We start from the raw sequence: 16020 nt of genomic DNA, 5'->3' as shown, positions 1-16020 counted from the left end.
GCGTAATAAATAAAAGAGGGGTGTGGCCGCACAAGGCCAATCCAGACCCAACAAGTGCACCTGTGTCCCAGTGCATTTACTGCTGTGCGCAGCACGCATATGCGCATGGGTTGCCCAAGGTTCTGGGGCCTCTACAATAGTGTCACACAACCACATATGACAAAATTAGTTTGTGAGGTCAAGAGCCAAAAGACGCACAGATATTCTGAGGGTAGGTGAAGACCTTTTGACGTCAACTCTGTGAAAAAGTGGTGCGGTTGAAATAAAATGAAATTAGCTTCTGTTACGTTCCCGGTTTCCAACCAATGACTACTAGTAGCTATATGAATCATATTTGAGGCAGCATGTGAATTGTAGTATGATTCCATTACTGTAGCTGGTTTCTCTGGGAACATTCCAGCAACAACCATTTGGGAAAGTTCCCACGGATTCCGGTAGGATGCTGAATCTCATGTGTGACGAGCAGCAGGCCTCGTGTGACGAGCAGCAGGCCTCATGCGTGACAAGCAGCAGGACTCGTGTGATGAGCACCAGGCCTCATGCGTGACAAGCTGCAGGCCTCATGTGGCATCGAGTGTTACAAGCAGCAGGCCTCATGTGTGGCAAGCAGCAGGCAGTAACAGCCACTCGTATTGCGAAGTGGTAGCGCGTGGACAGGGAGAACACAAACAAAAAAATGAATAAACATAAAGAAAAAAAATACAACTTACCTGCTCCGGTGGCAGCCGCCTTACTCCCGATCATCGCGTCCTTGTGAGGAGCCTGCTGCACACTACGCAGACTCCCAGCTCCCAAATCCCAGCACTGCTCACATGCTGGGAAAACTATTGTTCTGAGTGCCTCGGTTCGGCACTTAGACATAGACTGGGAGCCTGTGTGGGTTTCTTCACCCAGCTGTACAACACAGATAGGTGGAGAATGGCTTAGTGCGCATGACAGTTTAGCCGGACCCAGAGGGCCGGTCAAACTGTCATGAGCACTTGGCAGTGCCCACCACTCCCCCTCCTCTCTAGTGCTGCAGGCGCAGCATCAGGATGGGAGGTCACGCCCCTCCTTCAGCTCACAGCCTGTAGGGCTCCAAAATAAAAAAATATTTTAAATGTTTTATTAGCATTTTAATGTTGTCCTTTGTCTCTGCTGGCTTTCCGCAGGGAGGGATAACGCTCCTCCACCATAGCAGAGGTGCCTCGTGTGTGATGAGCAGCAGGCCTCGACAGATGGAGCAGGGACTCGAAGAGGGCAAGCTCTCTGTTCATCACACAGGAAAGGTGAAATCCCTATTTCTTTATAACATTTCTTGTTTCTTTTTCAGGAAGCCACTGTGGCAGTCAGACAATCTTGGACGTCGTCAGTTTCAGCGATGTCTTGAGCCTGCAGTTCATATCTAACAGACAGATAGTGGACAGTGGCTTTTCAGCAACATGGAGATTTGTAGACCCAGCGGCCATTCCAGGTATGCACGGGAACCAGAGGTTTTGTTTACTATTTCCTTGAACAGATTGCTAATACATCTATTTGGTTGGTGGGGATTGATGTAACAACACAAGGCCTCATTTATGAGAAATGGCGCATCGCTGCGTGAAAGCAGCGATGCGTCAGGTATAATGTAGCGCAGGGGTTTACAAAGTGACACATCTGCTTAGATGCGTCACTTTGTAAATAGTGCGCCACAGGAGGCATGTTTTGCGCTGCGAATGCGTCACAAAAAGTGACGAATCGGAAGCGCAAAACTGACGCAAGGCCTCATAAATGAGGCCCACCGTGTCTCCAAACACAACAGAATACTACAAATTCACCAGCTAGTGTCGGTGGGCGTAGCGATTGGTATTAAAAATGTCTAAATCTTGAGAGGAGTGACCTGCAAGAGGCAGCAAGTCCATAGATTGGCATTTTACACTGCCAGGCACTTTCCTCAGAGCTTACTACAGCTCCACTTAGGAATGAACAAACAGGGATGGACTGCAGGTTGCAAATATCCTTGTGGATGAGGAAAGCAAAACACCTAACCAGATAAATACGGGCTAATACCTGCATTACCCCCTACTGGTGAGCCCCCGGAATATCGACCCCAGATTATCAATGAGATGCAATCTCTAGGGCAACATATCGAAGGAAAATATCGACAGGTAAATACGTCTAGATTTTCTGTACCTAACTCCATATATATGTACCTACATGGTACATATATCTGCACGGTGCATACATAGCTGTGGAGTTAGCAATAATAAATCTGCATTTCCCTATGTGCACTTACCTTTTAATATTTTGTCCCTTTATACTCTGTCTTCGATATCCTTGGACCAGGGCTGGCCTTAGGCATGTGCAAGCTGGGCACCTGCACAGGGCCACCAAACCTCAGGGGCCACCACACCACACCACTATATATCCTTACTATAATAATCCTCTGAGGATGGATACATATTTGCGTGGTGGCCCCTAGCAGGGATTTGGCGGCCTCCGGCACTGTTCCACTTGCAAACACCCTGACCCCCCCCCCTCTTCACTGGCCTCCGCGCTCTGCCCCCCCCCCAAGCCCCCCTCTTCCGGGGCCCCCTACCTACGCTCCCTGCCCAGGGCCGCCATGAGCCTAGAGCCGCCCCTGCTTGGACCATGATATTCTGGGGGTCGATATTCAGCAGTACAAACCCTCCCATTCATTGAGGAGTACTTGGTGAAACCTCCCGTTGCTAAGTTCCTGTATCCTAACCAAATAGTGATTATCTGCCTTGGGTATGGCCACAGCAGGGAGCTGCCTGGCCTAATGTCATGCAAACAGCAGCTCCTCCCTCCCACTTGGGCTCAATCAGTCCCTTCAAAGACTTTGTAATCAGTCTTTAATGTACCTCAGTGTAATTGTTAGCACCCCATCAACCATCTACCCTCCTCCCATCTTCCGCAATGACACCCCCCCCCTTTCCCCCCCCCCTCCCCCCCTCCCCCACACACATATACACACACGCACAACAGAAACCAGTTTCTTTTCGGCCAGGGCGCTGTCCCGGTCCTGCGGTACAAAATCAGGTCTATGCCTTGTGCTTAGCTGTGTGAAATAAGGCTGCTTGGCATCAGAAGGGATCTAATCAGGGTCGTCCTAAGGGAAGGAGGGCAGAAATGCAGCAGGTCGCTGGCTTTCAGCTCTCCTGCACCAATATTTATTTGCAGAATTTAAATTGCAAAAAGCCTTCATTAGGCATGAAGCAGTTTGAGGACCTTCCACTTGATGGCGCCAGATGCTAGGTTTTCTATTTCACTGAAGCACGTGTTTTTAAAACTTAAAACAGGCGCTTCTTTTCGCACTTGGCCAAAACAGAAGAAGTATCAGAGGGCCTTATTATTAAGTTTTGGCGCCAAGCCCAGCACTAAACTCAGGCAAGTCTGGACATAATGGTAGCAATTAAATGAAATGACATGAAATGGAGCAACTGCAGCGAGGGTCTGGCCCCAATCTCAGCAGACAGGAAGAAGCTGGTGCCCCTGGGGTATCGTTCTAGGGTAACGGAAGTAGCGTATCTTGAAGCCCAGTCAAACTGGCCTGTCTTTTCTGTTTTTCTTCAGTCACACCTCATGGCACATTCCTGAATATTATTGGATGGTCTGAAACTAGGATAGCCACTAGGAATTCTAAAGTTTGTAAACGTTGGCCCTGATTAGAGGTGATGTGGTATTTAAATTACAACCAATGTGCGAACATCTCTGTGAACAGGGATCGGAAATTTAGCTTTTAACTGCACTCTCGCAAAATTCACCGGATACATTTCAGCAGGTCCTTGATTCTGATACACGTGGAAATCGGTGCAGAATCAATTCCACATCGTTATTCATTCTACAAATAAACCATTGGGACAGGAGGTATTTACTGCACCCGATGTATTCTGAATCTTGCTGGGCAAACACATCTCCCTTTTGCAAGCCACCCATAAATATGGCCTTAGGCACCTAAAATGAAGAATGTCTTTATAGCATTCAGAAGCATTAGCTCAATGAAACTATATCACACATTATTCTGCTTGGCATTGCGCAAGAGTTGGCGCCATGAACATGTCAGAGTATTTTTGTTTCTACCCATCAAAATATAGAAGGTAGGATGCCCAACTTACGTCAGGTCAATTACAGATAGAGGGGCAGATTTACAATAACTGGCACATCCTTGCATATCAACAGGGATGCGCCAGTTATTGTGCGTCACGGCTCCACCACCATGGATGCGCTGCATTTACAATGCCACGCACCATGGGGAAAAAATGGACAGATGCGTGACGCATCTGCTGCCGTAAAGGCGGCGCATTGCTTGAGTTGTGTCGCAAGCGCGACGCAGCTCCAGCAAGGCTCGGGGGTGTCCTATCCTTAAAATGCTGCGTCAGTCCTTATGCCTACTTCAAGCAGGCGCAGGGTTTTGACGCAGCGTGGCCTTAAAAGTGGCTGAGTGAAATCTTGTACATTTCACTCAGCCACTTTTAGGAGGCGTTCCTGCACCGGAACGCCCCCTCCCTGCGCCGGAACGCCTACAAGTGTCGCAGGGCTTTACAACGTGATGCATCTCACAGATGCGTCACGCTGTAAATAGCCCGCAGCATGGGGCTGGCTTTGCGCCGCCGCTGCGTCACAAAAGTCACGCAACTGCGGCGTAAAAGCGGCACAAGGGGCTTTTAAATCTGCCCCAGAGGGCCTAATGTATGAGGTTTTGACGAGGGACAGCGCTGCAGAAAAGTTTGCTGCGCTGCCCTGCGTCAAAACAAAAGGGCAGCATTGCGCCATATCTATGAGATACAGTGCATTCCTGTCCTTTTCCCCTCTGCTGGCGCACAATGGGCTGCCAATGCTCCAAGGCAGGCACCCTTGCACCATGGTGCAAGGGAGCCTACGTTGCGGGCTGACTGATTTTGTGCAGGAAAGGACACCTTCCTGCACAAAATCAATCAATTCAGGCGATTCACGGTTGGATTCTGATGCATTCCCAGGTTTTCAATTCCTCATAAATCTGGGAATGCTTCAGATTCCATGGGTGTTGCGTGGGAACACCCACAGCAACACCCATGGAACGCCCCTTTCACGCGGTTGTCTGTGTGAAAGGTACACATATCTACAAGAGCATGAAAAGCCACAGAAAGTGGCTTTACCTGGTCTTGTAAATATGCCGGGGGTCATTGCACTACCGGAACATCAAAAAAAGTGACGTTCCGGTGCCGCAAGGGGCCTCATAAATGAGGCCCAAAAATCTCCTGTCCTACAAATCATTTTTTTCAGGTGTGTCATACTAGTTAATGTTATAAAAACGAGACTATAACCCCCAAAATGCATTAGGCTATCACACAAATGCCTAGGACTAGCGATTGTGTCCTTAATGACCTGGAGGGATGTGATCACCCAAATAGAAGATGTGGCGTGACTTACCTTTGCCTTTACTTTTCCTCTATGATTCCAGGTATATCAGGCTGTGGAGGTCAATTTAATGCGGACCAAGGGGAGTTCCAGACACCTCAATGGCCCAGTGCCAATTACCCTAATGGCCATGTTTGCACGTGGAGTATAACAGCTGATCCAACCAAAGTCCTTCGGATAGTGTTCACGCACTTTGAGCTGCAAGCGCCCAACATCGCAAATCAGTGTGTCGATTATGTGGAAGTGTATGATATGAAGAATGTTACTACCCTAGGTAAGTCAAACACAAGAAGACACAAATTCCAACCATCTTTTTTTAGAGGGAAATGGTTTGTGGTGTTGTTATTACCTCAGGGCTCTTATTCTGAATTACCGTCCATTCATTTCTTATAGTGTAACTCGGTTACACCTCATTGCAGCTTTATCCTGAGGCAAAATTACAGCTCCATTTGGAGTTTTCGAGTTCAGAATGAGGTATAACATGCAGAAGCGACGTTATCAACCTCAATTACTGCATATTTTTCATTTAGTTTTTTCCAGGGATTAAATGGCAAAGTAAGTACAGGAGAGCCATGTAGGAAGGTGGATATCTGACTATGGTTACCCCCAAATTTTTTGCCTGGTGTTTAGCTGGTTTTTGACATAGTTGGCCTGGGATCCTGCTATTCAGGGCCCCAGGCTGATTGCTCTCTCCTTAAAATGGACTCCATGTACCTTAGGTGCATAACACAATTGGAATTGGTTCACCTTATTGGACCCTGTAACAGTGTACCCTAGGTACCCAGGGCATAGGTGTTTCCAAGGCCTACCAGGGGTTGCAGCATGTTTTGTGCCACCCCTGGCCTGGCCTCCATATTTGACACAACTGGCTGATCACTCAGCTGGGGTAAGTTGGTGTAATCACCTCTTACTTAGATATAGTATCCCTATATCTAACCTTAAACTGGACACATATGTTCCTATCAGCCACTCCTATGGAAGGCCTCATCAATCCTGGAGGCAGAGTGCTTGGAAATATGTGAGATGGTGCTCTAGCATGAGCTGAGCCTGTCTGCAGCTGTCGGGAACCACTCCCTAAGCTGTTCCGGGATATTGCCATACCATATACTCTTAAGTGCATTATAATCCTCGCGGTTATATGCTATCTTTGGTTTGGCTTTATCAAAACATGTCGAGTAAGGTGTCATACGAATTGGAATACTATCCCCTCGACAGTTCTGTCGACGGGGATAGCATTCCACCCTTCTAGAGGGACACGACATGTGTGTAGCCTTAACCCCGGTTAAAGTTAACCAGAGCCTCAGCATCACAAAATGGATGCTGCCACCACAGACACGAGTCTGACCTCCTGCTGCTGGGAGTCCTTCCAGCGAGGGAGGCTTGGACAAAGGGTTTCCTGCCTTGGGAGGTGCGAGCACCACCCCAGACAGGGTTTTGTGTATTGGGTAGGACAGGGCTGAATAGAATCAGACATGCCCGGGGCACACAAGGTGTCCCCGTGCATAAGCCAGTCCAAACCGGTCCTGGGACTTTCCAGACCCAGGCCTGGCGAGGAGCTGGACAAAGGAAAGGGGGTGTAACCGCCCCCCTTCCTGGTTCCTCCCAGAGGAGGGACCTAGTAGGTGATCCACCCCTCAGATTGGGAATAAGAGTGGGAGCAGTGCCATTGCACAGCAGATCATCCTGAATCAACTTGAAATACAGAAGAAGACTGGACTTTGACATTCTGCTGCTCAGAAGACTGAAGAGAATCTCCCTTGTGGCCTAGGAGTGGCCACCCTGTGAACACAGGCACCAACCAGCAACTCGACGTCTGCTTTGCCGCCGCCTCCCGCTGGAGCCCGAGCCCAGAGCCTGACAAGACCCAGACTCCCAAATTTCTCAGAGCCCGATCCACAGTCCCTACAAAGAAGGGACCCGTGGAGGCACCGAGTGACGTGGGACCGGACATCTTGGAAGACACTCGAAAAGCTGACTGCGCAGCATCTGAGGCATCCTCGACGTTGTGCTTTGGGGACTGAGAACCCCCACCACCGAGCAGCCCTGGCACCGAAGATCAGCCCCCCAGCATCTCAACGATCTGCGTGGGGCCCTTTTGCATTGAGCCACTCGACGCGCCATCCCGGCCACTAGCCACGTGGTCAGCGGCCATCTTGGCAATGAAACTGACAAACTACACTGCGGGTCTGGTTGCTCCAGACTTGCCCAAGCTCCTGTGAAAAGGAGCACTCGCTCTGACCTTGCTGGTCCGAGTGTTAAGCATCTTTCGATTCCTGCATGGCTTGCATTAGCCAAGGCCTGTTTGCTCCGATCAAGTTGCCGACACCGCCAACAGCGAGAAGCCTGCGTGGGACAGCTTGTGACCGACTCCTGGACGTCCTCGACCCCCGGTGTCCACGTGGCTGCAGAGAGAAGCTACACCTCAACGCCTGTTTGCACCCGACATCGCCTGGTTCCAATCTGGTTCCACGGTAGTCACTGGCTAGTGACTTTGAACATTGTCCCCTCTGCTTTCAGGTCTTCCCAACTTCAGATCCACCCTTGGATCCACCGGAACTCTTCACATCGAGCCGCCTGCAGCATCTTCAGCTCCAAGCACCATCGACCAGCGTGACGAAACCCGACACTACTTCGACCCTGTGCACCCGCTTCCTGTGGGTGAGGTAACTCAGCTCCGCCGGTGTTCCTACACTGGTACACATCTCAAGGGCCTGTGTCTTAAGTTTCAGCTTTATAGGTCACTCGGAAGGTTCCAAACTATCTAACTTTGTACTTTTTACGCACCGTAGACTTTACATTGGAAAGTGCGTGCACTTTGAACACTGCACCCGAGTCCCGCGGGCCTTTTCCGACTTAGTCACTGCTAGTCTTGAATAGCTCCAGCGATTCCCAAGGCCCTAGGCCTGTTCCCTTTCCGTTTGGTATATCTTATACCACTTTCTTAGTATATGGTTTAGGTGGCCCCTAGGGCTCATCCATATTGTGCAACTTTTATATATTTTAAACTGTCTTGTGATTTAACGCTTGTGCTTCTGTGCTCATAAAGAGTCCAGGGGATACTTTTAGTTAATAAATCTAAATATATATTTTCAATATATATCTGTGTGGTGTCCTTTCATTTGGTACTCCAGGGGGTTGTGTATGGTAATACAGCTGGCTTCACATGCCTTTCAGAGTTTAGCCTAAGACTGCTTTGTCCACGTTACCACTAGGATAACTGGTCTACAAGGTTGAATTACAACCAATCAACATAAGGGTTGCTTGGCATGGTACAAAGTGATCACTAGAATTAGTGAGCATTATATACCAGGCCAACTTCTCACATTGGTGAGCAGTGGATTGGGATCTGAGCTTGCTGTTGTTTTACCATTACAATCTTTGAGATTATCATTTGAAAGATCATACAGGTACCTGCTAGGTACATATAAAACAAGACTAGTATACTTAAGTTCTACTGAACTTAGTTGTTGTAGAGCAAAGGGAGTAGCACACCCTGACTACAACTACTAGATAGGTTTAGTAGGTAAACACCAGTGTAGGTAGATTGCAACACATCCACCCACACTAGAGCAATGTCTGGAGCAGAGGGTTCCACTGGGAACATCCCTGTTGAGAGTGACCCTCCAAGGGCACCATCCAAATTTGCAATTTTTTCGTTAAGGAATTAAGACAGCTTTGTGTCTTAAGGGGTCTGAGGACAGGGCCTTCCCCTACTACAGACCACCTAAGAGAGCTCTTAGACCAGTCTGAGACTCTAAAGCCCTCTAAGGCAGACCCCACTGGGAATGCTGATGGAGGCCATCCTCCAGAGGATGACACTGTAGACACCCCTGTCCCTATCATCCTGGTAGATGAGGAAGCCCCCATCACTGGAGCTCCTCAGGTAGATGAGGAGGAAGAGGAAGAGGAAGAAGAGACAGAAGGGGGGAGCAGTGAGTCAGATGATGACAGAAATAGTCAGGTGCTGGTCAGTAGACTGAACCAGGCTAACTTAAGCCTATTTGGGACTGAATCTGGTAACAACCCATTCAGACCCCCAGGTGGACTTAACCAGAAGCCTAGGAGGAGAAGGACTCACTCAGGTGACTCTAACAACTCCCATGCTTCTAGAGGTTCTCATGGTCACTCCAGAAGGGAGATGACTAGCCCTCAGAGAAGGGAACATGAGGCCAAAATGAGAGAGGCTGAATTGAGGATCCAGAGACAAGAATTAGAAGTTGCCCTGGCCCAAGAGAAACTTGCTAGAGCAAGACAGCCTAGAGAGAGTGGATTAGGATCCACTGGTGACAGCACTATCCAGAAGGATAAAGACAGGTCCTTTGATACAAGAAACCTGAGTAAGATTGTGCCCCCCTACAAAGCTGGGGATGATATCCACAAATGGATGACTGCACTTGAGAGAGCCTGCATGGTACAGCAGATCCCTCAGGAGCAGTGGGCAGCAATCTTGTGGCTCTCCTTTGAAGGTAGAGGCAGAGACAGACTCCTCACAGTTAGTGAGGAGGATTCTAGAAACTACATGGTCCTGAAGAGTGCTCTGATTGATGGGTTAGGCTTAACCACTGAACAGTACAGGTTAATGTTCAGAGATACCCAGAAGACACAGACTCAGGACTGGTCTGAATTTGTTGAATGTGCCACTAAGGCTCTGGAGGGCTGGTTGCTAGGAAGTAAGGTTACTGACTATACAGGATTGTATAATTTAATTATGAGAGAGCAAATCTTAAGTAATTGTCAAAATCAGCTTCTACATCAGCACCTGGTTGACTCTGATCTGACCTTCCCCCAAGAATTGGGTAGGAGGGCAGACAAATGGGTCAGAACCAGGATCAGGCCTAAGAACCAGGGTGGTGACCAAAAGAAAGAGACTACCAAGCCTCAAGAGAAGGGTGGGGATAAAAGTAAGGAAAAGACTTCCCCAGGGCCCCAAAACTCCAAGAATGGGGGTGGGTCCCAAGACACTTCTACAACCCAGAAAAAGCCTTATTGTCATACCTGTAAACATGTTGGGCATTACAAAACAGACAACTGTTGTCCCAAGAATGGCAATAAGGAGAATATACCTCCAGGTAAGGCTCCAACACCTCCTGTCACTGTTAGCAGTGGTCCCCCAGGTGGTGGGAGCACCCCCAAGAATTTGGGTGGGTTTACTTTTGGAGGACAGGTGGACTCTGGCCTATCCAGGTCCCCTAACTCAGATACTCTTGTCTACGAGACTGGCATGGGGTTTGCCAATTTCACTGCTTGCCCAAACACTTTGAGCAAGTATAGACAGGAGCCCCTTATCAATGGCTTGAAAGTTGAGGCCTTCAGAGACACAGAGGCTATCATCACCATGGTGGCTGAATGTCTAGTCCCCTCAAGGCAACTTTTACCTGATGCCAAATATCAGGTGACAAACATTGATGGCATAGAAACCAATCATCCCATGGCAGTAGTCAATCTTAGCTGGGGAGGTGTCACTGGCCCAAAGAGAGTGGCAGTGTCAGCAAACTTGCCTGTAGATTGCCTACTGGGTAATGATTTGGAAATCTCAGCCTGGGCTGAGGTTGAACAGCAAACCCATTCTAGAATGGTTAATCTCCATGGAAAGGTTAGTGGGGCTGTGATGGCTACAGCCCCAATCCAAGATGTCCTTCCTGGAAAGGTTGGGAGGGCTGAGCAAACCTCAGCCCCATCTTTAGATAACTTACCTCCTGAAAAGAGTAGCAGGGCTGTACTAGTAACAGCCCATACCCAAACTAAGTCTCCTCCTGAAAAGGTTGGTGGGGCTGTGATGGCCACAGCCCAAACTCAAACTGATACATGGGTAGTGAAGCCTGAAATGATGGATCACTCCACCCAAACAGAGAGCATTGAGGAGGAAGAGAAATCTCCCTCCCACCAGACTTTAGGAAAGGATCAGCCTCCTCAGGGAACTGATCTTACCCCTGATGAAGGAACTGTCCCAGAGGTTGTTAGGCCTGGCCTGCAGAGCCTCTGATGGCAGTGGACCCTTCTCAGGTGGGACCCAGTCTGGAGCAGGTAGCCTGCCCCTCTCTACCTTGCCTTACTCAGCCCAGGGCTGCAGAGGACAAGAAGGACAGTGAGACCCAAAGGGGCCCCTGTCAAATAAAGCACCCCCATCAACAGATTAGGGGCACCGAAACTAGTAGCCCTAGTGAGGTGCAAACTTTAAAAACTCCTGAGGGATCCCCCTTAAAAGTAGTTAGGGACCTCCCCCAGATGGATATTGTTGGGCACAGCCAAACCTGGGACCCTAAGGGCCCAAACCTGAACTGTCCCTCCAGTAAGCCAAACAGAGGGACTCAGCCTCCAGCTTTAGGTAGCCAGAGGTTGACCCTGAGAGCACAGTGCAACTCAGTCAAAGAAAGAAAGGCACACATGGTGGAGAGTGATTGGAGGAAGCTGAGCCCTACAGAGGGAACTCACTTCAGTACTCCATCTCAACACCAGCCTTTGACTTTGCAAAAACACACCACAGGTAGAGATTCCCTATGGTGGAGACCCTCAGATGCCCTTAGGGTGAGGGATTGCTTAGTGGACCATGAGACAGGGGGTTACCAAGCCAGAGCTGGTACTTCCTTATATGGCCACTTAGGCAATATAGGCTTACCTGGACAAGGATAGCCTTATCTCCTTTCGTTTGGGGGGGGGGGTTATGTAGGAAGGTGGATATCTGACTATGGTTTGCCTGGTGTTTAGCTGGTTTTTGACATAGTTGGCCTGGGATCCTGCTATTCAGGGCCCCAGGCTGATTGCTCTCTCCTTAAAATGGACTCCATGTACCTTAGGTGCATAACACAATTGGAATTGGTTCACCTTATTGGCCCCTGTAACAGTGTACCCTAGGTACCCAGGGCATAGGTGTTTCCAAGGCCTACCAGGGGCTGCAGAATGTATTGTGCCACCCCTGGCCTGGCCTCCATATTTGACACAACTGGCTGATCACTCAGCTGGGGTAAGTTGGTGTAATCACCTCTTACTTAGATATAGTATCCCTATATCTAACCTTAAACTGGACACATATGTTCCTCTCAGCCACTCCTATGGAAGGCCTCATCAATCCTGGAGGCAGAGGGCTTGGAAATATGTGAGATGGTGCTCTAGCATGAGCTGAGCCTGTCTGCAGCTGTCGGGAACCACTCCCTAAGCTGTTCCGGGATATTGCCATACCATATACTCTTAAGTGCATTATAATCCTCGCGGTTATATGCTATCTTTGGTTTGGCTTTATCAAAACATGTCGAGTAAGGTGTCATACGAATTGGAATACTATCCCCTCGACAGTTCTGTCGACGGGGATAGCATTCCACCCTTCTAGAGGGACACGACATGTGTGTAGCCTTAACCCCGGTTAAAGTTAACCAGAGCCTCAGCATCACAAAATGGATGCTGCCACCACAGACACGAGTCTGACCTCCTGCTGCTGGGAGTCCTTCCAGCGAGGGAGGCTTGGACAAAGGGTTTCCTGCCTTGGGAGGTGCGAGCACCACCCCAGACAGGGTTTTGTGTATTGGGTAGGACAGGGCTGAATAGAATCAGACATGCCCGGGGCACACAAGGTGTCCCCGTGCATAAGCCAGTCCAAACCGGTCCTGGGACTTTCCAGACCCAGGCCTGGCGAGGAGCTGGACAAAGGAAAGGGGGTGTAACCGCCCCCCTTCCTGGTTCCTCCCAGAGGAGGGACCTAGTAGGTGATCCACCCCTCAGATTGGGAATAAGAGTGGGAGCAGTGCCATTGCACAGCAGATCATCCTGAATCAACTTGAAATACAGAAGAAGACTGGACTTCGACATTCTGCTGCTCAGAAGACTGAAGAGAATCTCCCTTGTGGCCTAGGAGTGGCCACCCTGTGAACACAGGCACCAACCAGCAACTCGACGTCTGCTGTGCCGCCGCCTCCCGCCGGAGCCCGAGCCCCGAGCCTGACAAGACCCAGACTCCCAGACTTCTCAGAGCCCGATCCACAGTCCCTACAAAGAAGGGACCCGTGGAGGCACCGAGTGACGTGGGACCGGACATCTTGGAAGACACTTGAAAAGCTGACTGCGCAGCATCTGAGGCATCCTCGACGTTGTGCTTTGGGGACTGAGAACCCTCACCACCGAGCAGCCCTTGCACCGAAGATCAGCCCCCCAGCCTCTCCACTATCTGCGTGGGGCCCTTTTGCATTGAGCCACTCAACGCGCCATCCCGGCCACTAGCCACGTGGTCAGCGGCCATCTTGGCGACGAAACCGACAAACTACACTGCGGGTCTGGTTGCTCCAGACTTGCCCAAGCTCCTGTGAAAAGGAGCACTCGCTCTGACCTTGCTGGTCCGAGTGTTAAGCATCTTTCGATTCCTGCGTGGCTTGCATTAGCCAAGGCCTGTTTGCTCTGATCAAGTTGCCGACACCGCCAACAGCGAGAAGCCTGCGTAGGACAGCTTGTGACCGACTCCTGGACGTCCTCAATCCCCGGTGTCCACGTGGCTGCAGAGAGAAGCTACACCTCAACGCCTGTTTGCACCCGACATCGCCTGGTTCCAATCTGGTTCCACGGTAGTCACTGGCTAGTGACTTTGAACATTGTCCCCTCTGCTTTCAGGTCTTCACAACTTCATATCCATCCTTGGATCCACCGGAACTCTTCACATCGAGCCGCCTGCAGCATCTTCAGCTCCAAGCACCATCGACCAGCGTGACGAAACCCGACACTACTTCGACCCTGTGCACCCGCTTCCTGTGGGTGAGGTAACTCAGCTCCGCCAGTGTTCCTACACTGGTACACATCTCAAGGGCCTGTGTCTTAAGTTTCAGCTTTATAGGTCACTCGGAAGGTTCCAAACTATCTAACTTTGTACTTTTTACGCACCACAGACTTTACATTGGAAAGTGCGTGCACTTTGAACACTGCACCCGAGTCCCGCGGGCCTTTTCCGACTTAGTCACTGCTAGTCTCGAATAGCTCCAGCGATTCCCAAGGCCCTAGGCCTGTTCCCTTTCCGTTTGGTATCTCTTATACCACTTTCTTAGTATATGGTTTAGGTGGCCCCTAGGGCTCATCCATATTGTGCAACTTTTGTATATTTTAAACTGTCTTGTGATTTAACGCTTGTGCTTCTGTGCTCATAAAGAGTCCAGGGGATACTTTTAGTTAATAAATCTAAATATATATTTTCAATATATATCTGTGTGGTGTCCTTTCATTTGGTACTCCAGGGGGTTGTGTATGGTAATACAGCTGGCTTCACATGCCTTTCAGAGTTTAGCCTAAGACTGCTTTGTCCACGTTACCACTAGGATAACTGGTCTACAAGGTTGAATTACAACCAATCATCATAAGGGTTGCTTGGCATGGTACAAAGTGATCACTAGAATTAGTGAGCATTATATACCAGGCCAACTTCTCACAAGCCAAATGACTTAACTCCTCGGATTACAGGTACCAGGCGTGTGATTGTTTGCTCACAAATTAGAATAAGGTTATAATCACTGCAAGCAACAAATTGAAAGGAAAAGAGTCGGGGTAATTCATAAAGTTAACTTACATTTGTGAGTAAATTTACTTGTGTAATTTACTCTTACAATTTTGAATAACTTTGCTACTTTTGGCTACACACAAAATCTGAGTGTAAAGTTACTCAAAAGCATAGACTTACTTGTCTCCACCCCCTCGATTTTCATTGTGGAGTCAGAATAACCACACTTTATGACTGCATAGTTACTACATGTAATTTACAACTGAATTTTACGTCTGACAGTGAATAGGAGATTTGCACACTCAGGATAGAGAATCCGTCCCGAATACGGAGATTCCTCAAGGGGGGGAATAGGAGAACTGAACACATGGCAAAGATCTCCTTAAATATAAGTATTGGAGAGGCAGAGGCGGAAAATCCACACACAGGGCCCGATTCACAGAATGAATTTAAGACTCAATCCTAAACTTACTACTGTTTTGGTATTCACAGATTGCACTTACTACTTTTGGTATTCACAGAATGAACTTACTACTTTTGGCATTCATAGAATGCACTTACTACTTTTGGTATTCACAGAATGAACTTACTCATTTCGGTATTCACAGAAGTTAGGACTCCTAACTTTAGGACTCCTAAATGCCTTCTGTGGATACCGAAAGTCTTAAAATTAGGATTTTTCTCAATTTAGTAGTAGTAAAGTTAGGACTCCTAACTTTACTACTACTAAATTGAGAAAAATCCTAATTTTAAGACTTTCTGTATTCACAGAAGGCATTTAGGAGTCCTAAAGTTAGTAGTTCTAACTTTACTACTACTTAATTGAGAAAAATCGTAATTTTAGGATTTTCGGTATTCACAGAAGGCATTTAGGAGGCCTAAAGTTAGGAGTCCTAACTTCTGTGAATACCGAAATGAGTAAGTTCATTCTGTGAATACCAAAAGTAGTAAGTGCCATCTGTGAATACCAAAACAGTAGTAAGTTTAGGATTGAGTCTTAAGTTCATTCTGTGAATCGGGCCCATAGGTTTGTGAATAGCATTTTGTAGCTGCTTTTGTAGTTGTAGAAAATTTACTACAAAACATTGTTTGTGAATAGGCCCCAGTGGCCTCCCCTCAATGGCAATTGCTGCCATATATCCAAACTTTTACCGTGAGATTTTAAGTGAACTAAG

The 16020-nt window shown here is 48.5% G+C and overlaps 1 protein-coding gene across 1 annotated transcript in view; it reads left to right on the top strand.

The window, feature by feature from the left end:
• LOC147727573 (ovochymase-2-like) overlaps positions 1 to 16020 on the top strand; it is a 455363-nt gene that overhangs the window by 336798 nt on the left and 102545 nt on the right. The window contains exons 18-19 of the mRNA XM_086961618.1: positions 1313 to 1453; positions 5423 to 5653. Of these exons, the coding sequence (XP_086817744.1) occupies positions 1313 to 1453; positions 5423 to 5653 (372 nt within the window). The remainder of the gene's footprint in view (positions 1 to 1312; positions 1454 to 5422; positions 5654 to 16020) is intronic.

This window comes from Lissotriton vulgaris, chromosome 3_1 (genome assembly GCF_964263255.1).
Source record: "Lissotriton vulgaris chromosome 3_1, aLisVul1.2, whole genome shotgun sequence".
NCBI lineage: Eukaryota > Metazoa > Chordata > Amphibia > Caudata > Salamandridae > Lissotriton > Lissotriton vulgaris.
The sequence above is the reverse complement of the archived record's forward strand: the minus strand, read 5'-3'. Positions and strand labels throughout refer to the sequence as shown.